Below are 19,791 nucleotides of genomic sequence, written 5' to 3' on the forward strand. Positions count from 1 at the left end.
CTTAAAATTATTTACAGAACAATTTGTGTCTGCTAAAATACCCGAGGTTATGCAATACATAAAAATTACAGTACTTAAATGTACTTACAATATAATTGTTTCGTTGTTTCCTTTATTTTTGTTTTATTCTTCCTTTAACTTCATTCTAGTGAACCTACCTTTAAGTATTTGTAGATAACTAGAATTAACATACCCTGATATTCTTTTAATTACATCGGAGTGAGACCCTTAGATGCAGGTCATGCATATAAACTGTTACCAAAGTTTTGTACAGATATTAATAGTTCCAAGATTGGGAATGTTGCAGTTTTCAGTGAAACATCTCAACAACTTAGGTTAAATTGCTGAGCTTAATATTTTTAGGATGAATCTTCTTTTGTGTCTTTGACCGATGTTTTTGTTTGTGATCGAACAAACCTACAGATATGGTTCCATAGTTAGAATTGTAGCTGGTCAACATGTTGGTTTTAGAGCTACATCCTCTGAGAGTCACCAGACTAACCTCAGGTTTCAGATTTCTTTTCTTACTGTAGCATTTGCCGTCAGGGAACAATACAAAACAAAGCTGGGTTTCTTTCTCAGATTAATTGAGCAGAAAGCAGCAAAAGCATTTGTCTTTCCCCAATAGGCAGACCTCTTAGTATGCAGCAAGTATCTACTCTGGGCTGGCTCTAGTTTGCAAGAGTATGACCTCGGTAGATTATCTTGACTCGCAGCATAAGAGGGAATGATATATAATCTGTCCTACTGCGCCGTTATTGCATAACGACAATCATATCCATTCATTTTATATCCTTGATTGATTATAAAACATTGATAACCAAATAAAAGACTTCTCAGAATGAAGCATGCTTATGAAAAGAGGAAAGATCAACTACATTTGTCACTGTAATCATAACTCTTTGGAAGAGATGGAGAATTGGTGCTATAAACCTTTATTAAGTGCCAAAGAAGTCAGATGTATTGAGTTATGTCTGTGAGGAAGCTGTCACACACAAGTCTCCGGCTATTTCAGATGGCTGTTAGACGACTGCTGACTCTAATGAACTCATATAGTGCCTCGATCACTAAACGACACAGTGTCCTGAATTATAAAAGCAGGTGGACTGAGTAAAATTGGTTTCTCATTCGCTTATTAGTTGTTGTTACTCAGCAGTAGCGCTTTTCTTAAAAAAAAACAAGAAAATTAAACCAGCCACCGTTGCTGCCAATGTCTGTCATTCGCTCTGTGCTGGCACATTAATTTCCACCCCATTTTTCTTTTCATTACTCTTCCCGGGGCTATAAATCATCAGTGAGGGGGAGTACTGAGGTAATTTGCGATTTCCTGTAAAGGGGCGGATGTGTAACCTTATTCACTAACCTGATTGACCTGGGGCAAGGTATCTTTCAGAGGTTAAATATCTGCTGAGCAGCCATGCTACACCCTTTACGTGTTGGCGGCGTTATTAATTTTCTTTGCCGGGCAGGATTTATGGTGGCATCGTGAATGTTGTAGTCACAAGGGAAATCAAAGAAATGCATCTTCTCACATCTGTGTGGCAGATGCACTACCAAATTCGAAGTCACACAAAGCCATCGTAAATATTTCTTGATTCTTGCGCTGAGAAAAATCACTCAGTGCTGCAGTGCATGCAGTGGTTAGACACAGGTTTGTTTCCCTGTGCAGCTGTGCGCTACTGTAATCTCAGCTTTGTCTCAGGGTAGAGTCTTTACTATCAAAGCTGCACAGCAGGATACGTAGATGATCAACAGAGAACATCTGACAGTCAGCCAGCTCACAAAGAGTGTATCTATTACATGATGGTACTGAGTTGCACCTCTGCGCTCCCTGCAGGGGTACACAGTGGATTAATCTTTTTTAGAAAACAATGATGCTTTTAGCTAAGTGTTGCCAGCAATTTTTTTGTGAGTGTTGCATTCAGCAGTGTTATCAAAAAATCAACAGAGTGATTTTGTATTTATTGTATTTGCTGCTTATTTTCTCTGTCTGCCTTGGCACCTTCCACATGTAAAACTCAGAAGGATAACATCTGCCAACAGCAAGGCAAGGCCATATTCCCAGACATATTCTCTATTTGTATTCTTGGTAAATAATGGTTTTAGACTCACAGTGAAAGACTTGTCTTGCTGGTATCTTTTGTTACCCTCTATGCAAGGTTCTTTAGAGCACAAAGAACAGACATCTTTGCTTTGCTTTGCCTGTATGGACAGCATAATAAAATATCTGTAAAGTGCACCATCTTCCTGGTGTTTGGAGTTAGGGATAGGTACTGTATTCCCTTTCATACTGATGCCAAATGTGAGTTTGTGTACCATCAGTATGCCCTTGAATGATAGGGGGATGAGTTTTAAACTTGTGAGCGTGTGTCATCTTCATACAGGTTTCAGCCAGGAATCCATAAAAAATGATTTTCTTCTTTTGCAGTAACTCACACAATGGTAAAAACCAAAGTTTAGGAGTTCCTTATTGACTTATATGAGGCATATATTGTGATTTAAATATCACTGCAAACTTTCAGAAAATCCAATACAATGTGCAGTCATAGTTGGATCCAAAGCAAATTGTTTTTCTGTCACACAAAGACTGAATAGCACTGCAGGGTTTCCCAGTTTTTTGCTGTTCTGCCTTTTTCATTCACATTTTTATGAGTGCAAACCCACTTTTTTGTATTCACCTTGCACCATCATCTAAAATTTCAGTTAATGGCTTCTCTGCAAACTCCACTTCAGAGCTTTATCGGCTGCCACATCAATCATTGACTTTCTAATTCAATTGGCATTCGTGTTAGAGTTGTCGCTGCAAAAGGGTTTCTAATCCAACCTGACTACCTGCTTCTCACTGAAAATACTCATGAAACTGCACGTGTATTCTGCTGAAAGTGAGCCCTGACGACAAGCTGCTCGCCAGCTTTCGACATATTGTTTTTGCTCTGGAACTCATCCAGTAATGGGAAGGCATCATTGCCCTAGTGAACTACAACAACCGTTTTCTGATCCATCCATCAGTTTTAAAAGATAGGGTCTGAAGTCCTGCATTCAGGTCATGAAATCTGGATAAAAAGGAGTCAGGCTATGTCTTTAGACTAGCTACACTGATGCAATAACAATGTTTATCTCAGGAGTCCCAGTTAAGAAGCACTGATCCAGGGAAAAAAAAGAAACTGGGAGCAATGACAAAGGTTACATCTTCGGGTCATGAATAAAACTCTTCTTTTCTAAATATTTAACACTTTATGGGGCCAGAACATCGGCTGCTTTCAGTCACTGGAGTTTAAACTGCTGTAGCTCTTCCTAAAGGAGGTCCAGGATTTTCTTTCAGATCCCATGAAGAGCTTTTGTAGCCTGCCAAAAAGAGGTCAGAAAGATTTTTTAACAGAAACTCAGAGCCGGTTGAATAAAAGCCAGGTGCACCTTTGAAACGGATGTATTTTGGTCAGCCACAGGGAGCAGCTAATTGAGGTGTATGTTTAGTTTGTGTCTGGACAAGATCTTCACGGTTCGAGGGATAACAATTGAGGATCAGTGATGTGAAAAACCAATTAAGCCCTCTGCCACAGAAAGTTTGTGGCCAGATTAGGCAGTAGGACTGTATTTGTTCTATTATTACAATTATAATAATTATTATTGTAAGAGATTGAATGTGCACAGGGGAAAAAAATGTTCTGATATCCTAGCTGAGCCTAGCTGTAGGGGCTTCAGAAATAAAGGACATTGGTCTTCTGATGTGCAATTTTTTATCTGATCCTCCCCCAAATATTTTTAGACATATTGCCTAGATAGAAAAAACAATGCAATTCAGTGTGCGAAATATTTGCCTTCACTTAGTGAAGAAATAGTAGCAATTGTAAAAAATTGTAAAAATAAAAAATCTACTGATTGTGATGGTATAGACATGGTCATAATTAAAAAGACAATAGATTGTATAAGTACTCCTCTTTGTTATATTTTTAATCTTTCGCTACAGTCAGGAGTATTCCCTGACAGAATGAAAGTGGCAAAAGTAATACCATTATATAAATCAGGAGATAAGCATAGTTTTAACAATTATAGGCCAGTGTCTCTTTTATCACAGTTTTCAAAATTGCTAGAAAAACTCTTTGCACAAAGACTTGATAGTTTTATTGAAAAATATCAACTAATACATGAAAACCAATTTGGATTTCGTAAAAATAGGTCAACGGCATTAGCGTTGTTGACTTTTATTGAAGATATTTCATCTGCAACACATAATAATAAATACACAGTGGGAGTATTTGTTGATTTAAAAAAAGCTTTTGATACGATACAACATTCTATTTTGATTTCTAAATTGTATAACTATGGAGTGAGAGGAGTAGCATTGAATTGGTTAATGAGTTATTTAGAGAATAGGTTGCAATATGTTTATTATTTTGGCAATACTTCTGAAAGACTGAAGATTGTATGTGGTGTTCCTCAAGGTTCTATTTTGGGACCTAAACTCTTTAATTTATATATTAATGATATTTGTGACGTATCTAAAAGGTTAAATTCGATTTTATTTGCAGATGACACAAATTTTTATTGCTCTGGAGAGAATTTGAAAGACTTGGTTGAAATTATGACTTCTGAGATGTTAAGAATAAAAAAATGGTTTGATGTAAATAAATTATCTTTGAATCTGACAAAAACGAAATATATGATATTTGGCAATCGTGTAAAGGAGGATAAAGTCATTATGTTTATAGAGGAAGAATTGATTGAAAGAGTTACTGAATTTCGTTTTTTGGGTGTAATAGTGGATGAGAATTTGACATGGAAATCTCATATTGAACATATTAGAAAGAAAATGGTCAAAAGTATTTATATTTTGGGTAGTATAAGAGATTTATTAAATTATAAAACAATGCGTATTTTATATTTTTCTTTGTTTTTTTCATATATCAACTATTGTGTTGAAGTTTGGGGGAATACATATGAGAATACCATAAAACCTTTAAACCTATTACAGAAGAAAGTTATACGAATAATTCATAATGTTAAATATAGAGAACATACAAACAAATTATTTATAGAATCAAAATTATTAAAATTAGGAGATTTAGTGAAATTACGGACATTATTAATTATGTTTAAGGCTAAAAATAATATTTTGCCTTTTAAGTTACAAAGAGTATTTTTGATGTGTTCAAGGGGAGAAGAGAATAGAAGGAAATTTTATTTTAAACATCAGTTAGCCAGGACTACACAAAGATTAATGAGCACAACGGTTAGGGGTATAAGACTGTGGAATTCACTTCATTATAATTTAAAGAATTGTATAAATTTACAATGTTTTAAAAAGTGTTATATGTTTAAAACGATAACTCAGTATGAAGAATGCGAATGAATGTGATGTTGGTTTGGGATTCGACCGGAGAGAAATGTCAATATTAGTTTGTTCCTGATTTTTGGTGCCCACCGGTGATATAAGTTCGATGGTAGATAGGGGGCAGGGTTTAATAAGAATATTTTCTTCTTCCTGCTCCTTTTCACACATGGTTGTTGTGTTTTGTTGACAGAAGATGTGGTTGTTTTGTTTGATTTGTAGTACCAAGTGTGAAATAAATAAAAATGAAATGAAATGAAATGAACTTATCATTTCAGTAAGAGAAAATCCAAAAATCTACCCAGTAGAAGGGTTAGCACTATTGTGAAGTGTAAATGGGATAAAATATGCAAAAACAGTGGTATGTGAGCCATATTGTAAAAAACGGATGTTCTTCACTCTGTTAATAATGAAAGTAGTGTAGTTCTCAATGCACTCACAGAGCAATAATAGTCTTCTTTCACCAGTTCTGTTCTAATGGTCGGCTTGTGGTGATTATTCATGCTTAAAATGTCAGACAGGCTTGTGCTCCATCCAGACTTCCCTCCAACACAAAACATGTTTCAAAACTGTTATTTTCCAAGGGAAACATGTATTAGCTGCATTTTATAGTTGGCACTGCACAATCTAATTTTGGTTCCAACTGGCATCATTTCTGCTTTAAACTTCCAGCTCACACAGGCTTGATCTTTGGCAACTAGATGCTGGCTATTGAGTGTGTTTGAAAAACAGTGGCAGGGCTGGTAATTCTGAACACTGAAGATGCTAAAATGATTTATTTTATGACACAAACTTTAAAAGGAGTAGGCAAGTGACTATTGGTCTGTTCGAGTTGTCATCTTTTGTCATGCGCCATGGGTTGTTGAGCTGGGGTTGTGAGTTTTTTGGATGTTTTGAGTTTTCTGTAACTTCTTGATTTGCTTCTTTGGATTTCGAGATGTAGTGTATGTTCTAGCTTTATATCTAGTTCTTTCAGTATAATATTTCTTTTGTTTCCTTTGCAACATTTAGTTATCATCTGTTGTGATCCCCTTCTGTCTCCCTAGTCATGCTCCCATGTGCATGTGCTCTATCTCTATTCCCTATACTGATGCCCTGTCAGTGTTAACACATTTTTATTCGCAAAGCAGTAACAAACTGTATAGCTGTTAAACTCGCCACACTTCCTCTAAACCTCCTTCAGTGTGGATGTTCTTATCATTTTGATCAAGGTTGTGGTTGGTCAAAACATATGTTTTTTCCTAATATATGATCTAGATGCATCAAATGTCCATCATATGAAGCAATCCAATCAACAATCTACAACATCAATGTTTTCCAAAGGAAGTTGCTGTCTTGCTTGTATTGGTGATCATCGGGCACATTTTACTGATGTACCATTGATAACAGGCCACTGAAGTGCATGCGCTAATCTATTCCAATATCAAGTCTCAGTGTGCATTTCATTTTGAAAACTTTTAAACAGGTTTCACAAGTGATTTAAAGCTATTGTACTTGGAAAAATGCAGATAGAGTCTATTTTAAATAACTTGGTATCGAGTTGCAATAAGGACAAATGGCTTAAATCGTCATATTTTTGTAGTTTTAAGGTTCATTATTATTATTATTATTATTATTATTATTATTATTGTTGTTTCTAGCAGTGAGGAATTCAAGCCGTGCAAAATTGTATCGTCCCATTGGCAGATTTGTATTTATTTATTTACTTTTTAAAGTCTAAGATCAATTTGATTGTATAAAAGATTATTTGGCTTATATCCATTAGGACATTTTTATTTTTTTTTGCATTGCATGACTTGATAAACCTCAGCAGGTGAGGCGGCCGTCCTCTCTGTGGGCCTAACACCAGTTGAGGTTTCTAATGTCACTGATAATTATGCGCCTCGTGAATCCAGTGAATAATCTGTGAGACAGGCTGGAAAACCACTTTGTATGGTAACTGGGGAGCTTCCTGTGTCCACAGAAAGTCCACAGCGAGTTTTAGCTCCCATCTCATCTCTTCTTGTCTTTAAGGAGTTCATATATTTTAGTTGAACACATTTGTTGAATGCACCTGTTAGTTGTGCCGGCAGCAGGGCAGTTTAGTATCGTTGTGATCGTGTGTCTGTGCACCTGCATTTGTCCACAGGGGTTGACTTGGAAAACACAACTCCAGTTGTTTTTCTCTGTGAATAAAGTTGAAATGTGAAGATTAAAGCTGCTGTTTCATGTCAAACAACTGCCACAGCTGCTGTTCCCTGCATAAAATTCCTTATGTAGATGAGTTGGTGAAGTCATACTTAAGAATCGGTTTTAGCAACAAGGAAATGAATTCTCTTTTAGCACACAACATGGTGAGAAGTGTAAAGATGTTAAAGAGATGGTGCAAAAAGAGACAAACAAACAAACTTGGAAGAGTTGGTTGGATTTATGCAAAATGATGTAGCTGGCAATGGACAGATACAAGGATACTGAGGGTTACATCCTCTTGCAGTGAACAGGAGGTATGTCGTATCACAAGCAGAAAATGAAAGCTGATCAAGTTGTTTCACTAACTCATCTACGCAAGGTATTTTGTACACGGTGGCTGTTTAAAACTTTAATCACCACTTTTAGATTTTTTTCTCAAAATTTTGACTTTATCCTAAAAATAATAAACAATCATAATAACAATAATGACCAAAAAAACCCTTCAATTCTTTTTATTTAACTTAATCTGCCCCTAATACTACCACACACCCACCCGTCTCTGCTTCCCCTTCCTCCTTTCCTTTTAACTGTCTTTTTTTTCATAATAGTAATCCCGGGAAGTGAATCCGTCTATCAGATTAACCCTTTGGACTTTTCTTTAAAGGATTCTATTCAAGCACATGAGTGGACAGATCATGCTTCAGACTTCTTTTGTTCACATATGAAAAAGTGTGTTTAGTTTATCTTATTTTGAATGAACATTACAAAGTGCTGTCATCCTTTGTCCTTTCAGTGCATTGTGTGTGCCAGACAGTTGCTATTCCCTGAGCTAATTCTTAAACAGATGTTGTTCCCATGCCTTCTGGAAATTAATTCATGCAGCACCCGTATTACAGCTTTATTTGTAAAGACATACCAAAAGCTGATATTACTGGAAAAACTGAGCCACTTAAATATGGGAAATATGATCGTAATAGCCAATACGGATGATTTTCTTCCACATTTGTCTAAAAGAATAGCACAAACAGCAGCATAATGGGACTGCAGTCATATGAACTATTTTCTCTGATTCAAGATGCTGGTCTAGTATTTCACCAGCATGCACTTTATTTTGCTGACAGACTCAATACTGGTTTGTACCCTTGCTGTTCACTGCATTGGCAGAGTGTGTGTGTGTGTGTGTGTGTGTGTGTGTGTGTGTGTGTGTGTGTGTGTGTGTGTGTGTGTGTGTGTGTGTCTACTGTAAGTTCATGCTTTACCCTGGATTTTAATGATCTTTAGAGTGTGTTTGCAACAATCCACAAAAATGCACGGGCGTTCTGTTTCTCTCTAAAGGTACTTAACCTTTTAAAAGTATTTCAAATGCATTAACACTCTAGTTTATTAGTGTTTGTATAGTTGTCTTACAGAACCAGGCTTCTCTTTCTGCAGTGCCACCCTGCTATGTGCCTAAACTTATCCTATCATAGCTTCTTTACCTTTAGACCTCCTTTTGTTCTTATATTCTCAACCTTTACTGTTCATAATACCAGCTATCTTTCTTTCCCATTTCCTCCTCCTCACTTTACCTCCTACATGACTCTAATTCCTCTTATTTGTCACTCATATCCTTTTTGCTCTTATGTTTCTTGTTACTCTAACATCCTCCTCTTCTGCTCTCTCTTTCCTTTAGGAGCTGCTTTTCAGTGTATGTGCCCTTAACGTCATCTCCACCATTGTGTGTGCTCTAGCCACTGCAATGTGCTGTATGCAGATGGTCTCGACTGATGTGCTGCAGATGGTGAGTGTGATCGAAGTGCAGACGGCAACGGTAGCTGAATTAACTCTCTCTTCAGTGACCACCCTGCAGTTAAAAACATGCATTTTTTTCATGCTTTCATCAGGGCATGCGGCACATTGCTGCAGATTTGATCTGTTTAAGGATGGTAGGGACTGTTTTAATCAGAACTAACATGGTCAAAATCATCTGATTTGCACACCAAAAGCAGTTATTTCATTCCTTTAAACACATCAACTTTTTTTATATAGTGCTAAATCAGTACAGGAGGCACCTCAAAGGCGATTTATGGTGTAAGGTAAAGACCCTACCGAAAGATTAAAGGAGTCTCAATATTAAAACTGGTGCTTTCACCTGTATGTGACATTTTACCGTGAACTTTGCAAGGTTTGAAGAAATTAGAAGTGTTATTGCAAAAAAATATGATCATAAAAATTGACTTTATGCAAACATGATATTATTTATGGCAGCACGGTGGCACGGTGGTTAGCACTGTTGCCGCACAGCAAGAAGGTCCTGAGTTCAATTCCAACACCAGGCCGGGGTCTTTCTGTGTGGAGTTTGCATGTTCTCCCCGTGTTTGCGTGGGTTCCCTCCGGGTACTCCGGCTTCCTCCCACCGTCCAAAGACATGCAGCTTGTGGGGATAGGTTAATTGGATAATCCAAATTGTCACTAGGTGTGAATGTGCGAATGAATGTGAGTGCGAATGGTTGTCTGTCCCTGTGTGTTGGCCCTGCGACAGACTGGCGACCTGTCCAGGGTGTACCCTGCCTCTCGCCCTATGACAGCTGGGATAGGCTCCAGCGCCCCCGCGACCCTGAAAAGGATAAGCGGAAGCGAATGGATGGATGGATGGATGGATGGATATTATTTTACTTTGTTTTTTTAATCTATTTTATAAAATGTAACAAATAGTGAGACAAAGACACAAAATGTATTGATGAGTACCAATTAGCTCTCGTATTTATTCTGATTAAACAAGGGAAATTAATAACAAAGGACATGAATACATTTATTATAGGCTGTTTGAATTATACAGCATTTAAGAATGTAAATGGAGGAGGAAAATCATTCACAGTTTGAATTAATGCCTTAAATCAGAGCACACCCTGCTTCAGTGCTCAGCATAATATGTCTGATGAGCAGACATAGATCTTCCTCAGACTTCTTTGTATGGAGAAGTGTAGATATAAATGCATTTTGGTGCTAATGCCTTTTGTTGCTACAGTCTAATAACAAATCAATCATGAATCAGTCAGGAGAATTTTAACCTTATTGTTGGTTCAGCTGAATATAAGACATCATACATGCCGTGCAGGAGTTAGATAACTATATGACAGTAGGAAATTATACTGTTTGATAAGAGCAAACACTAAAGCAGGAAAGCCTCTGTAAATTAAAGCGGCTGCTGAACATCATGACTTCTAAGTATTGATTCACAGAGAAGCAAAGGACAAAAAAAGCACTGTCTTATCTCCACCAGTCGAGTTTCCAAGAATGGCCTCGTTTCCCATTTGCTACAAAGGGTGTCAACCTTTTGTTTAGCTCAGTAAATTTAGCCGAGTCAATAGCAGCGGCGGCAGCCTGGAGATTAGAAAAGCAGGTTGACTGTGACTGGAAAGTTGTCCCACTTAGAAAAGGCTGAGTAAAGAGCCTTCGAAAAGAAGCTGGCCCCATGCACGGCACTTGCATCAGTTAGACCGTGTTCAGAGATCTGAATACATGTTAGTGACATACTGTGTTGTAAGTCACCGCCACTGTTCAAGGATGGTTGTTCACAGTGGTCATAGATGGCTTCTTCGACCATCTGTCGTCTCTGTCCAAAATGTGAACACTGGAATCTATTCACATTTTGGACATAGATCAGTAGTCCTCTTAAGCGACAGCTCCTAGTAGGACTTAAATACCTGGGACTCTCCTCCATTTGGTCTTAGAACTGAAGAAGCTTCTCAGATGAGAGGTGAAACCTCTTCAAGGAACTTAAAGAAGTCCAGTTGCTTTTCTTTCCAAGCTTACTCTGACTGAGAACCTACAAAGACAACTTGATAATGCCTCTTTGTTTAAAATGTTGCTGCTTTCAGTTTATGCCACACAGAGCTCGAGCCCTGAACGCTGACTGTATGACCCCCCACGGAACAATCCTCCACCAAACACTGGACTTTGATGAGTTTATTCCTCCCATTCCCCCACCGCCATACTACCCCCCAGAGTACACCTGTACCCCCTCAATGGATGGACAGAGGTGAGAAGCAAAGCAGTTTTGATCATCATCCCATTTTTAACTATAGATACTTTCAAAGTTCACATATTAAAAATGCAGTCTACAGTATTCACAACAGCTTACGTTTTCTTTGTAATTCATAATAAATACTACGTTATTAACCAAAAACTCAATGGTACTTAATCTGGGTTAATTTTTCTATGACACTTGACACTTAATGATCTAAAGCCACCACTTTACATCTTTGTGCAACTGTCAAAGAGTTACATAAAAATTGCAGTGTAATCCAAAAAAGCATAACTCGTTACATTAAGTGGAACACAAACTACAAGTTAATGGCACTCATTTTAGGCTACAGACAAATGAAGAATATAGCTGTAAATATTATTTATTTTGAAGCATTGGGCATCCTCCCAGAGGGCAGCAATTCAAATTGGGTATCAAGTAGCTGTATGTTCTCTTTAAAAAGACATTAGGGATTATTTCTGAGGTTTTATTTATATTATATAATCTATTCAATGAAAAGAATTGCTTACGGTCATTATTTTGCAGTCTAGTCCTTATGCCTAACCATTTGCAGAGGAATATTTTGTTTGTTTAGCCATTTAAAACTGACATATGAATCATTCAAGCATAAAAAGGCACCTAACTCAAGGGATGAACCAGTGTTGTGTCTGCACAAAACAGACAACTTAGCAAAGAACCAATTTTAATTTGTATCTTTAGGCATTTTATGCTAGCAGTCTGTTGCAAAAACACAGAATTTGTTCCCAATTCTTTCGATAGGAAACCTAGTATAACACAGTTTGACAGCAATCAAATACTAGTTTTGCACAAACGGCTTCACAGAGAGCTATTAGAGAGAAACTTTATTAATCTATTAGCTAAAAATCAACATATCTCAGCATGGTGTGGAGTGTATCCTTAAAAAATCTTTCTATAGCAGATGAACAGCATCTGAAAGTCATGTCCATAAGAAATGTCAAGAAGCCATTCTTAAGGAAGGGAAACGAGGAACAATCACTGAGCTGTACCAAATTACACAAAAAGTGGATTGAATACAGCAGGTCTTAAGTAGCGATGACTTCAAATGTATAATTTTTGGTTAAAATAAACATCAGTATTTATGGAGGAGGGCAGGAGAGAGATGCAGCAGTGAGTGTCTACAGCTATCTGTAAAACACAGCCAGTTGTATTGAGCAGTGTGTTGATGGAATTATGAACACAGCCCAGATCTCAACATTGTTGAAGTGCTGGTAAATAAAAAGAAAAACAGATTTGAGGCATTTCGACGTTGACTTTACATTTCAGGAAGGACCAGCTTTTATATACAGACTATGGGATTGTTCTGTATACTCTTGTGCCCCTTCATAAGCACCTATAATAACAAGTTTCACTTATTATTATAGGTGTGAGGTTTTTGGATGTGGAAAGGACACACATCAAAGCGATGCTGCTTAGTTTAGTAGACGCTAAAAGCATAATAACTAATGCATTTTCTTACTGGTATCTGTTTCTAGGTTAAAGACCATTTTCACATTAATATTTAACCTCTACTTCTGTAAATCTCACCAGGATTTCCTATGAGAAAGTAAATATACAGGTGCACGAAGCAGTGTTTGCATGGAAAAGGCAAACCCATCATATTAAGCAGCAACGGCAACATCTCTTCACACGTGTTATTATCAACCACATTGAGCTCAGAGCATTTCTCTCCATTACGAAGCTGTGACCGCGGTACTCAGCTGCAATGGAAGATCATTTGACCCCCTCCCTCACCACCATCTCCATTTTCTAAGCCTTTGCAGAGAGAGCGGTGCTGTTGTGGCCATTTGGCAGGAAGCCTCATCTGTTTGTCAGTTATCCCATAAATATATACAAGGCAACGGAAGCATTTATAGCATCCATGCTCAGGGCCAGGGATGTGTCATGACATCATTATGCATTGAATGACTGGTGGAAATACTCAGGTTGTATTTCATGCTCTGCCACTTTAGAGGAGAATGGGGTTGTAATTAAAAGATATGACAGCACGCATGGCTGCTCATTCTTAATTGGTACCATATGAAACATAGTGCTGCACGCCGAATAATACAGCGCCGATATATATTGTTAGGACTGGAGTGTAGGAGACAAGAGGATCGCTTTCATCCATTCTTTCTTAAGGCTTTTATAGACAATACCATATGTTTGACTTGGATATTCACGCTGGCGGTGACAGTTTCTTAAACACAACACTGTGCGACTGTCTCAGAGCACTCTCTCTTTGTATTCCAAGTATCCAAGAATAGTTTTGTTGTTTATTTAATCATTCCTCGGCACATGTTTTCTGGTTGTCTTCCATTCGTTTGTCCATTTCAAGATCTCATGAACACCTTCCGGGAATTTCAGTTACACTTTGCTGGTCAAAGCTCATTGCCATTTCTTCTTCTTCTTCTTTCGACCGCTCACTTTAGGGGTTGCCACACCAGATCATCGGCCTCCATTTCACCCTGTTCCTACCATCCTCCTCTGTCACGCCAACGGTCTGCATGTCCTCTTTCGCTACATCCACTGCGATGTCCAAAAACACATTGTCTCAAGTATTCATACTCTAATTGTGACAACATTTCACAGGAGTTTTCATTAGAATAAAAGTTTTAAATGATGAGCTGTTATATATCCAAAAGGTCAGAGGTCATAGTCTCTGTGACATCCTCTATAAACTCTTTTCTGCCCAGAGCAGTGGGATATTGTGTGGACATATTTCACAGCTGGTCAGTGTTCACATGCATACTGTATATTACCCTAAGACAAAGGTTTTAACTGCAGCTTTATCAGTCAGTGGACAATTATATTTATTAGGCATTCTTTGTATTTTATTATTTGGGTTGTTTGATTGACTCTTTGCTTTTCTGTCCCTTACAGAGGCTTGCATCTGGACTTTCCCCATTCTCCCTTCAGTGCCATATATGGGGTTCCTATCAACAGCCCAGGCACCCTGTACCCAACTGACCTGCCCCCTCCATATGAGTCTGTGGTGGGTCAAACACCTGCCAGCCAGGTGAGGAAAAACAACACCACATAGGTGCATTTTTATCTGAGGTTCACCAGATTCTAATTATTAATGAATTTTCAGTTTCGTGTTTTCTTTTAGTTGTGCATTCAGTGATGTGAAATGACTTCTTTGTAAAATGTAGTATTTTAGGAAGAGTCAATGTGACAGGTGTAAACTTTTATGCATTCGCTCTCAAAGCCAAGTGGGTTTCAAGGTCAGTGGGAAGATTTTTAGATTAGATGTGTGTTTTTAAGGGTTACAGGCCTTAATAAAATGGTTAGGATTTAATTATGTGTCTACTGTTTTCCACTTCTAATTAATATTTGTTAGAAACATTTGAATGTCATGTCACGTGCAAAATTTAGAAGCCCAAAATCACAACAAATATAAGCTCAGTATCATCCAGCTGCCTCGACTGTCTGGGTGAAGTGATCAGAGCTTTTTTTTTTCTTTGCTGCGTCTCATTGTTCAGCGCTAAAAATAACTTTCTAATGTACGAGTAAATCCTTCTGTTATCTTCTCAACATCGTTTAATCACCCCTCACTTATTCTCTGTGCCATTACAGAGATTAAATCCGCAGTTCTCTTCATACCTATTTTTTTTGTCTTTCAAAGAGGAATCAAAAGAAAGGTCTGCTCGCCTGAAATAGATAAGCTGTCAAAAAGTGACTACAGCCATGCAGCAAATGATTTGATGTGTGAGAAATCATCAGAATCTGATGGTTTCAGCATTGAGATGCCATGAGATCAAAAAAGTTATGTGAACCTATATGTATCATATAATGTACCTCAAAAAGGTCATTAGTGCTTCTAATTAAAGTTCCTATTCAGCTCAACATTATACTGTAATTTTCTGCACTGGTACCCCTGCTCTTTATAGTGACAAATTACTGGTAAGTGTGTTGTGGTCTTGCAGAGCCCTCTACAGACCAACCAGTGGTACTGAAGGTTAGGTGCCACGCAGCTGTTGTGCGATATAGCACATGTCAAATATCCATATTTATTGAGGACTCCTGTTATGTTTACTAATAATTTCGTCTTCTCAGGTTACCATCAGCATAGAGCAACAGGCCACTGAGTCCAGTCTGTGTGAGAGAAATACTACCGCAGGTCTCAGCACTCAGGGTAAAGACAGTTTGAATATTCACAGTGCTATTTGTTCCTAAATATCTTTTTCCACTGGTGATCGTGCTAATGATGCATTTTTGCAGCCTCAGTGGACAGTGCCTCTCTCATGGTGTCAGAGGTGGCTGACCAGGACCAGACTTGCTCCTCAGAGGACTTGTGCTCCCTGGAGGTCCAGGGCTCTGACTCCTCTCCCTATGGCACGCTCCACACTGCCCCCACTGATGGAAGCTGCACCAGCCTGGAACTTTGTACACGTGATGCCTCACGTTGCCGCCGTGGCTTGACTAACACTGATGCTCGCCCTAGTGATACTGGATACAGTGAGTCCTCACACACGCAGGAGTCGCTGGAGCGCTCACCTGACTGGTCCTCGGAAAACTTTAGCAATCTGGACCAAGAGGACTCAGCAGAGAACACACATCTATGTGATGAACTCAAGGCTTCAATGCACATATGCGACGAGCTGGCCTCAGCCAAGCATTTACCAGAGGAGCCACCTAAACCCACACCACACACCCTTATCAAAGCAAGAATGACAAGCCGGAAGCTCACACTACCGGTTACTATCCCCCCGCCACCTCAGCCTTGCTCCCCCACCTCTGTGGCTTCCTCTGGTGGAACTTCAGCTTTCAGCCCTTTGGCTGCTTCCCCTTCCCCTTCACCTCCTGCCAGGCCACGCGGCCCAAGGCTGTGTTTCAGTGTTTGGTCACCTTCCTCTGCATCACAACCCCCCTCTACCTCAGCCCAAAGTGGACACTCACCTTCAGAGAAGCCTCGGGTGCTCCGAGCAGCCAGGAGGTACCGCAAACTGGCACGCATTGTCCGTTCCACCAGTGACCCTATCTCGTGCTCCACTATGACAGAAAGTAAGTGCAGCAAATATGTTACCATTTTACACTGTAAATGGCCTGTAAATGGCCTGTACACTGCAGCTTAATTAGTCCATCTAAGAATCATCATCAATCTTTCACTTCCAGATTCTCCAACATCATTATTTGCTGCATTTTTCTGGGTTTTACATTTAAAATACATTATTTTTTCAGCTTGTTTTTATCCCCTGTCTACAGGAGAAAATTCTGGGTGCACCCCTGGAACTGATCCTGCTACTGAAGAGTTAGCTCATGCATCACCAGATCAGGGTAAGAGCGTATAAATGATGAATTCATGTGATAGTTAGGGAAACATCAGAAATTTGCACATCTGCTGCTATACAGCACTCTCTATTTTGTGAATCAATGTAACCTGGTTGGCTTACTATAATAAATTAAAATGCATTGTCAGAAAGAAGAAAATAGTGTTGTGTGTAAAGATGATTGCAGCTCATTTAAAACTGGCTTTGGCATTCTCTCAAATGCAATGCAGTCTTGTAAAAGCCATGTTTCTCAAGAAACTACAAGTGGCATTAGCTCTAATTTTAAGAACTGTGTGTGATTTAATGCGGGTTTATTTGGTTGTTTTTGTTTTATTTTTGCTGCTTTTTCCCCTCCTTAGAGCCAAGGGACAATTCAACAGAGGTAGTTGGAGGTAAACCCACACATATGTCTGCCAGGAAGCAGCAGAAAGAGGGCAAGAAAGTTGACATCCACCTTAAACCCAGATCGCTCCACACACACTCCTCCAACGAACGCCCACACTCCCTGGCTGACCTTAAGATGTACAAAGACACCAAAATACTAGTGGCTAAGTTCCTGGAGCACTCGAGCTGCAGTCTACCTCCTGAAGTCCAGCAAGTTGTCAACAACATCAAGTGTGTCATTAAATCAGATGAGAAACACATGGAGGAGGCCATCTTTAGTGCAAATGTCATAGATCAGGTAACCTGAATATATTATGGATAAAAGCCTTTGATAGTTCAGTGCATTTTAGAAATCTGTATACCTTCTGGCTTTGGTCGTTAGTGGTGAAAAAAAATCATTAAACTGGACCAGCTTAGCAGTGTTTTACAAGCTTTTTACACCAAAACCAAACATACAGGGATGAAAATCAGGAAGACATTTTGGATTGGCTCAATCAGCATTTTTCTATTTTGAACACAATATTGTTATTATTATTGTTATTATTATTATTGTGGTGAAAACATTTCAAATATTTCAAAATAATAATAATAATAAAGAGCATGTGCATTAAATTTGGAAAAGAAATTCCTATTAATCAATTTTATTTTCAGTACTGCTATTTCAAAGGGTTTATCAGTTTGAATCATGTGTTAAAAATAGTCATTTGTTATTGGATAAGTACCTCTGCATAATTTGTAACTTAGAAACATCTGGAGACTTCAAAAAGATACATAACTGAATTTCATCTGTATTGAAGAGATATGAAATGTCTCAAAATGCCTCTGTTATGTGTCTGTCACTGACTCTTGGTGGTTTGTGCTCAAAGGTGATGACCCAGCGCATCATAGGCAGTCCCAGAAAGCGTGGGCATGAGGATCTTCATCTCCAGAGCTGCGGCGCTTTGAGTTCATCACCGTCCCCTTCCATGCGCCGTCCAAAACATCTCCCACAAACATCCACTGCCTGCACCAATCCACTGCGTTCCCCCTCCTCTGAACAAAGCCTTGAGTGCAGAGAAACTATTCTCTGACCACTCTCCTAACAAGGACTTGGGTCTAAACTCTGAGGGCATTCCAGGATGCTGGTGTTGCAGACATGCTGCCCTGGGAATCTGATGTCTGTGAAGCGCTTAAGAACTCTTTGGGTGTCGTGAGATCGTTTCTTGAACAATGTGACTGCAGCACAAAGCTACTGAAATGCCTTCATACTGTATTCCCTAGTGCCCTGTGAGACTGTGCCAAGTCATCAGCAGAAATGGTAGCAAACTCAGAATGAGCCTACCTGTGTCTGTAGTGGCTTATTTCTCATCAGAAAAACAAAAGAATGTTTCTCCCTCAGGGGATCTTTTCTACTCAGTTTCATCTCTTAAAAAAGACACAAATACGCAGCTGGTAAGTTTGGATCCGTGACTGAAAGACAAAGGAGATTGTGTAATCAGTATTCCTCTTGTCCTCATAAGAAACAGAGAAAATACATGTTTGTATTAAACTGTGAACTGAATTGACAGGACATTGTTTGCAGACTTTGTGGATTTGTTACTGATAGGGTGGTGACTATTTTGTGGTTCAAGAACATCACAGATGTGGATTATTTAACTTACCTCATTGTGTTACAATTCTTATCCGTGTTACAATAAAATATGCGTTTGTATTTTGTTGTTTGTGGGGTTTTTTTCTGTCTTACTAGATTATTTATATTTGTCTTCAGGTATTCACATTTTGGCTTTGAAAAGGAGTGGCTAAAGTAATGAAAACGCCAGGTCATGCCAGGTAATGCAATTACCTGGCATGAATTGCAGTTTGGTGAAGCTGTTCCAGTTAGTGTTGTTTCATAACCAGTAATTGTCTGTGAAGGTTCTCAGTCATCCAGGTCATCGTAGTCAAAGGAGCTTGCAAAGAAAAGCGTCTGGACTTCTTTAAGTTACTTGAAGACGTTTCACCTCTCATCCGAGAAGCTTCTTCAGTTCTGAGGTCAAATGGTGGAGAGTCCCAGATATAAACCTAGTGGGAGTAACCCCCCACAGAGGGACAAAAGGACCCCCTGATGATCTTCTAATCGCCTGAGCCAAGGTGTGAAACTGGGTGTGGGTCCCAATCAGCCAGAGTTTCGGGTGCATTCATTGTGAAACCTGGCCCCACCTTATCATGCAAATTCCTGAGATCAGATGGCCCAGGATGTGAGTGGGCGTTAAGGAGTAATTCATTTTCCTTGAATGACTATTATTTTTGTTTTTTTTTAACACCTGGAAAAATAACCAAAAGTACTTCCAGCAACTAGACCAAAGTTAGACAGTTTTTGTGACTGATATATACCAACTTTCTCATTACTTAGCTGTAATTTAGCAGCATTGAAGTCACACAGTCAATTTTGTATTTACTTGGTGAATAATTAGCATGGTACACCTGGACTTTTGAGTTGTTGAGTAATAGAAATGTAGAAATTTCAATAATTTTCATCAGTTTATGGAGATTACATTTTTTATTTACTTTTATTGCGCAAAAAGGAAATATCGCACTGTCTTCTGTGTACTAAAGCCAGATCAATCACTCTTCAAGACCGCCCTGCTTCCGGT

At 38.7% G+C, this 19,791-nt stretch overlaps 1 protein-coding gene across 2 annotated transcripts in view; it reads left to right on the forward strand.

Annotated features, from left to right (window-relative positions):
* Window positions 1–18,856, forward strand: part of entrep2 (endosomal transmembrane epsin interactor 2) — a 121,476-nt gene extending 102,620 nt beyond the window's left edge. For both annotated transcript variants that reach the window (XM_086288605.1, XM_086288615.1), the window contains exons 5-12: window positions 9,171–9,278; window positions 11,359–11,519; window positions 14,406–14,541; window positions 15,582–15,660; window positions 15,747–16,529; window positions 16,731–16,802; window positions 17,155–17,477; window positions 18,046–18,856. In XM_086288605.1, the coding sequence (XP_086144731.1) occupies window positions 9,171–9,278; window positions 11,359–11,519; window positions 14,406–14,541; window positions 15,582–15,660; window positions 15,747–16,529; window positions 16,731–16,802; window positions 17,155–17,477; window positions 18,046–18,249 (1,866 nt within the window). In that variant the 3' untranslated portion in view covers window positions 18,250–18,856. The remainder of the gene's footprint in view (window positions 1–9,170; window positions 9,279–11,358; window positions 11,520–14,405; window positions 14,542–15,581; window positions 15,661–15,746; window positions 16,530–16,730; window positions 16,803–17,154; window positions 17,478–18,045) is intronic.
* The last annotated feature ends 935 nt before the right edge of the window (window positions 18,857–19,791 follow it).

Source organism: Aulonocara sp. 'chitande type north' Nkhata Bay, linkage group LG1 (assembly GCF_057382095.1).
Source record: "Aulonocara sp. 'chitande type north' Nkhata Bay isolate Kocher_YH1m ecotype deep benthic linkage group LG1, A_spYH_male_GT1.1, whole genome shotgun sequence".
NCBI classification, from domain to species: domain Eukaryota; kingdom Metazoa; phylum Chordata; class Actinopteri; order Cichliformes; family Cichlidae; genus Aulonocara; species Aulonocara sp. 'chitande type north' Nkhata Bay.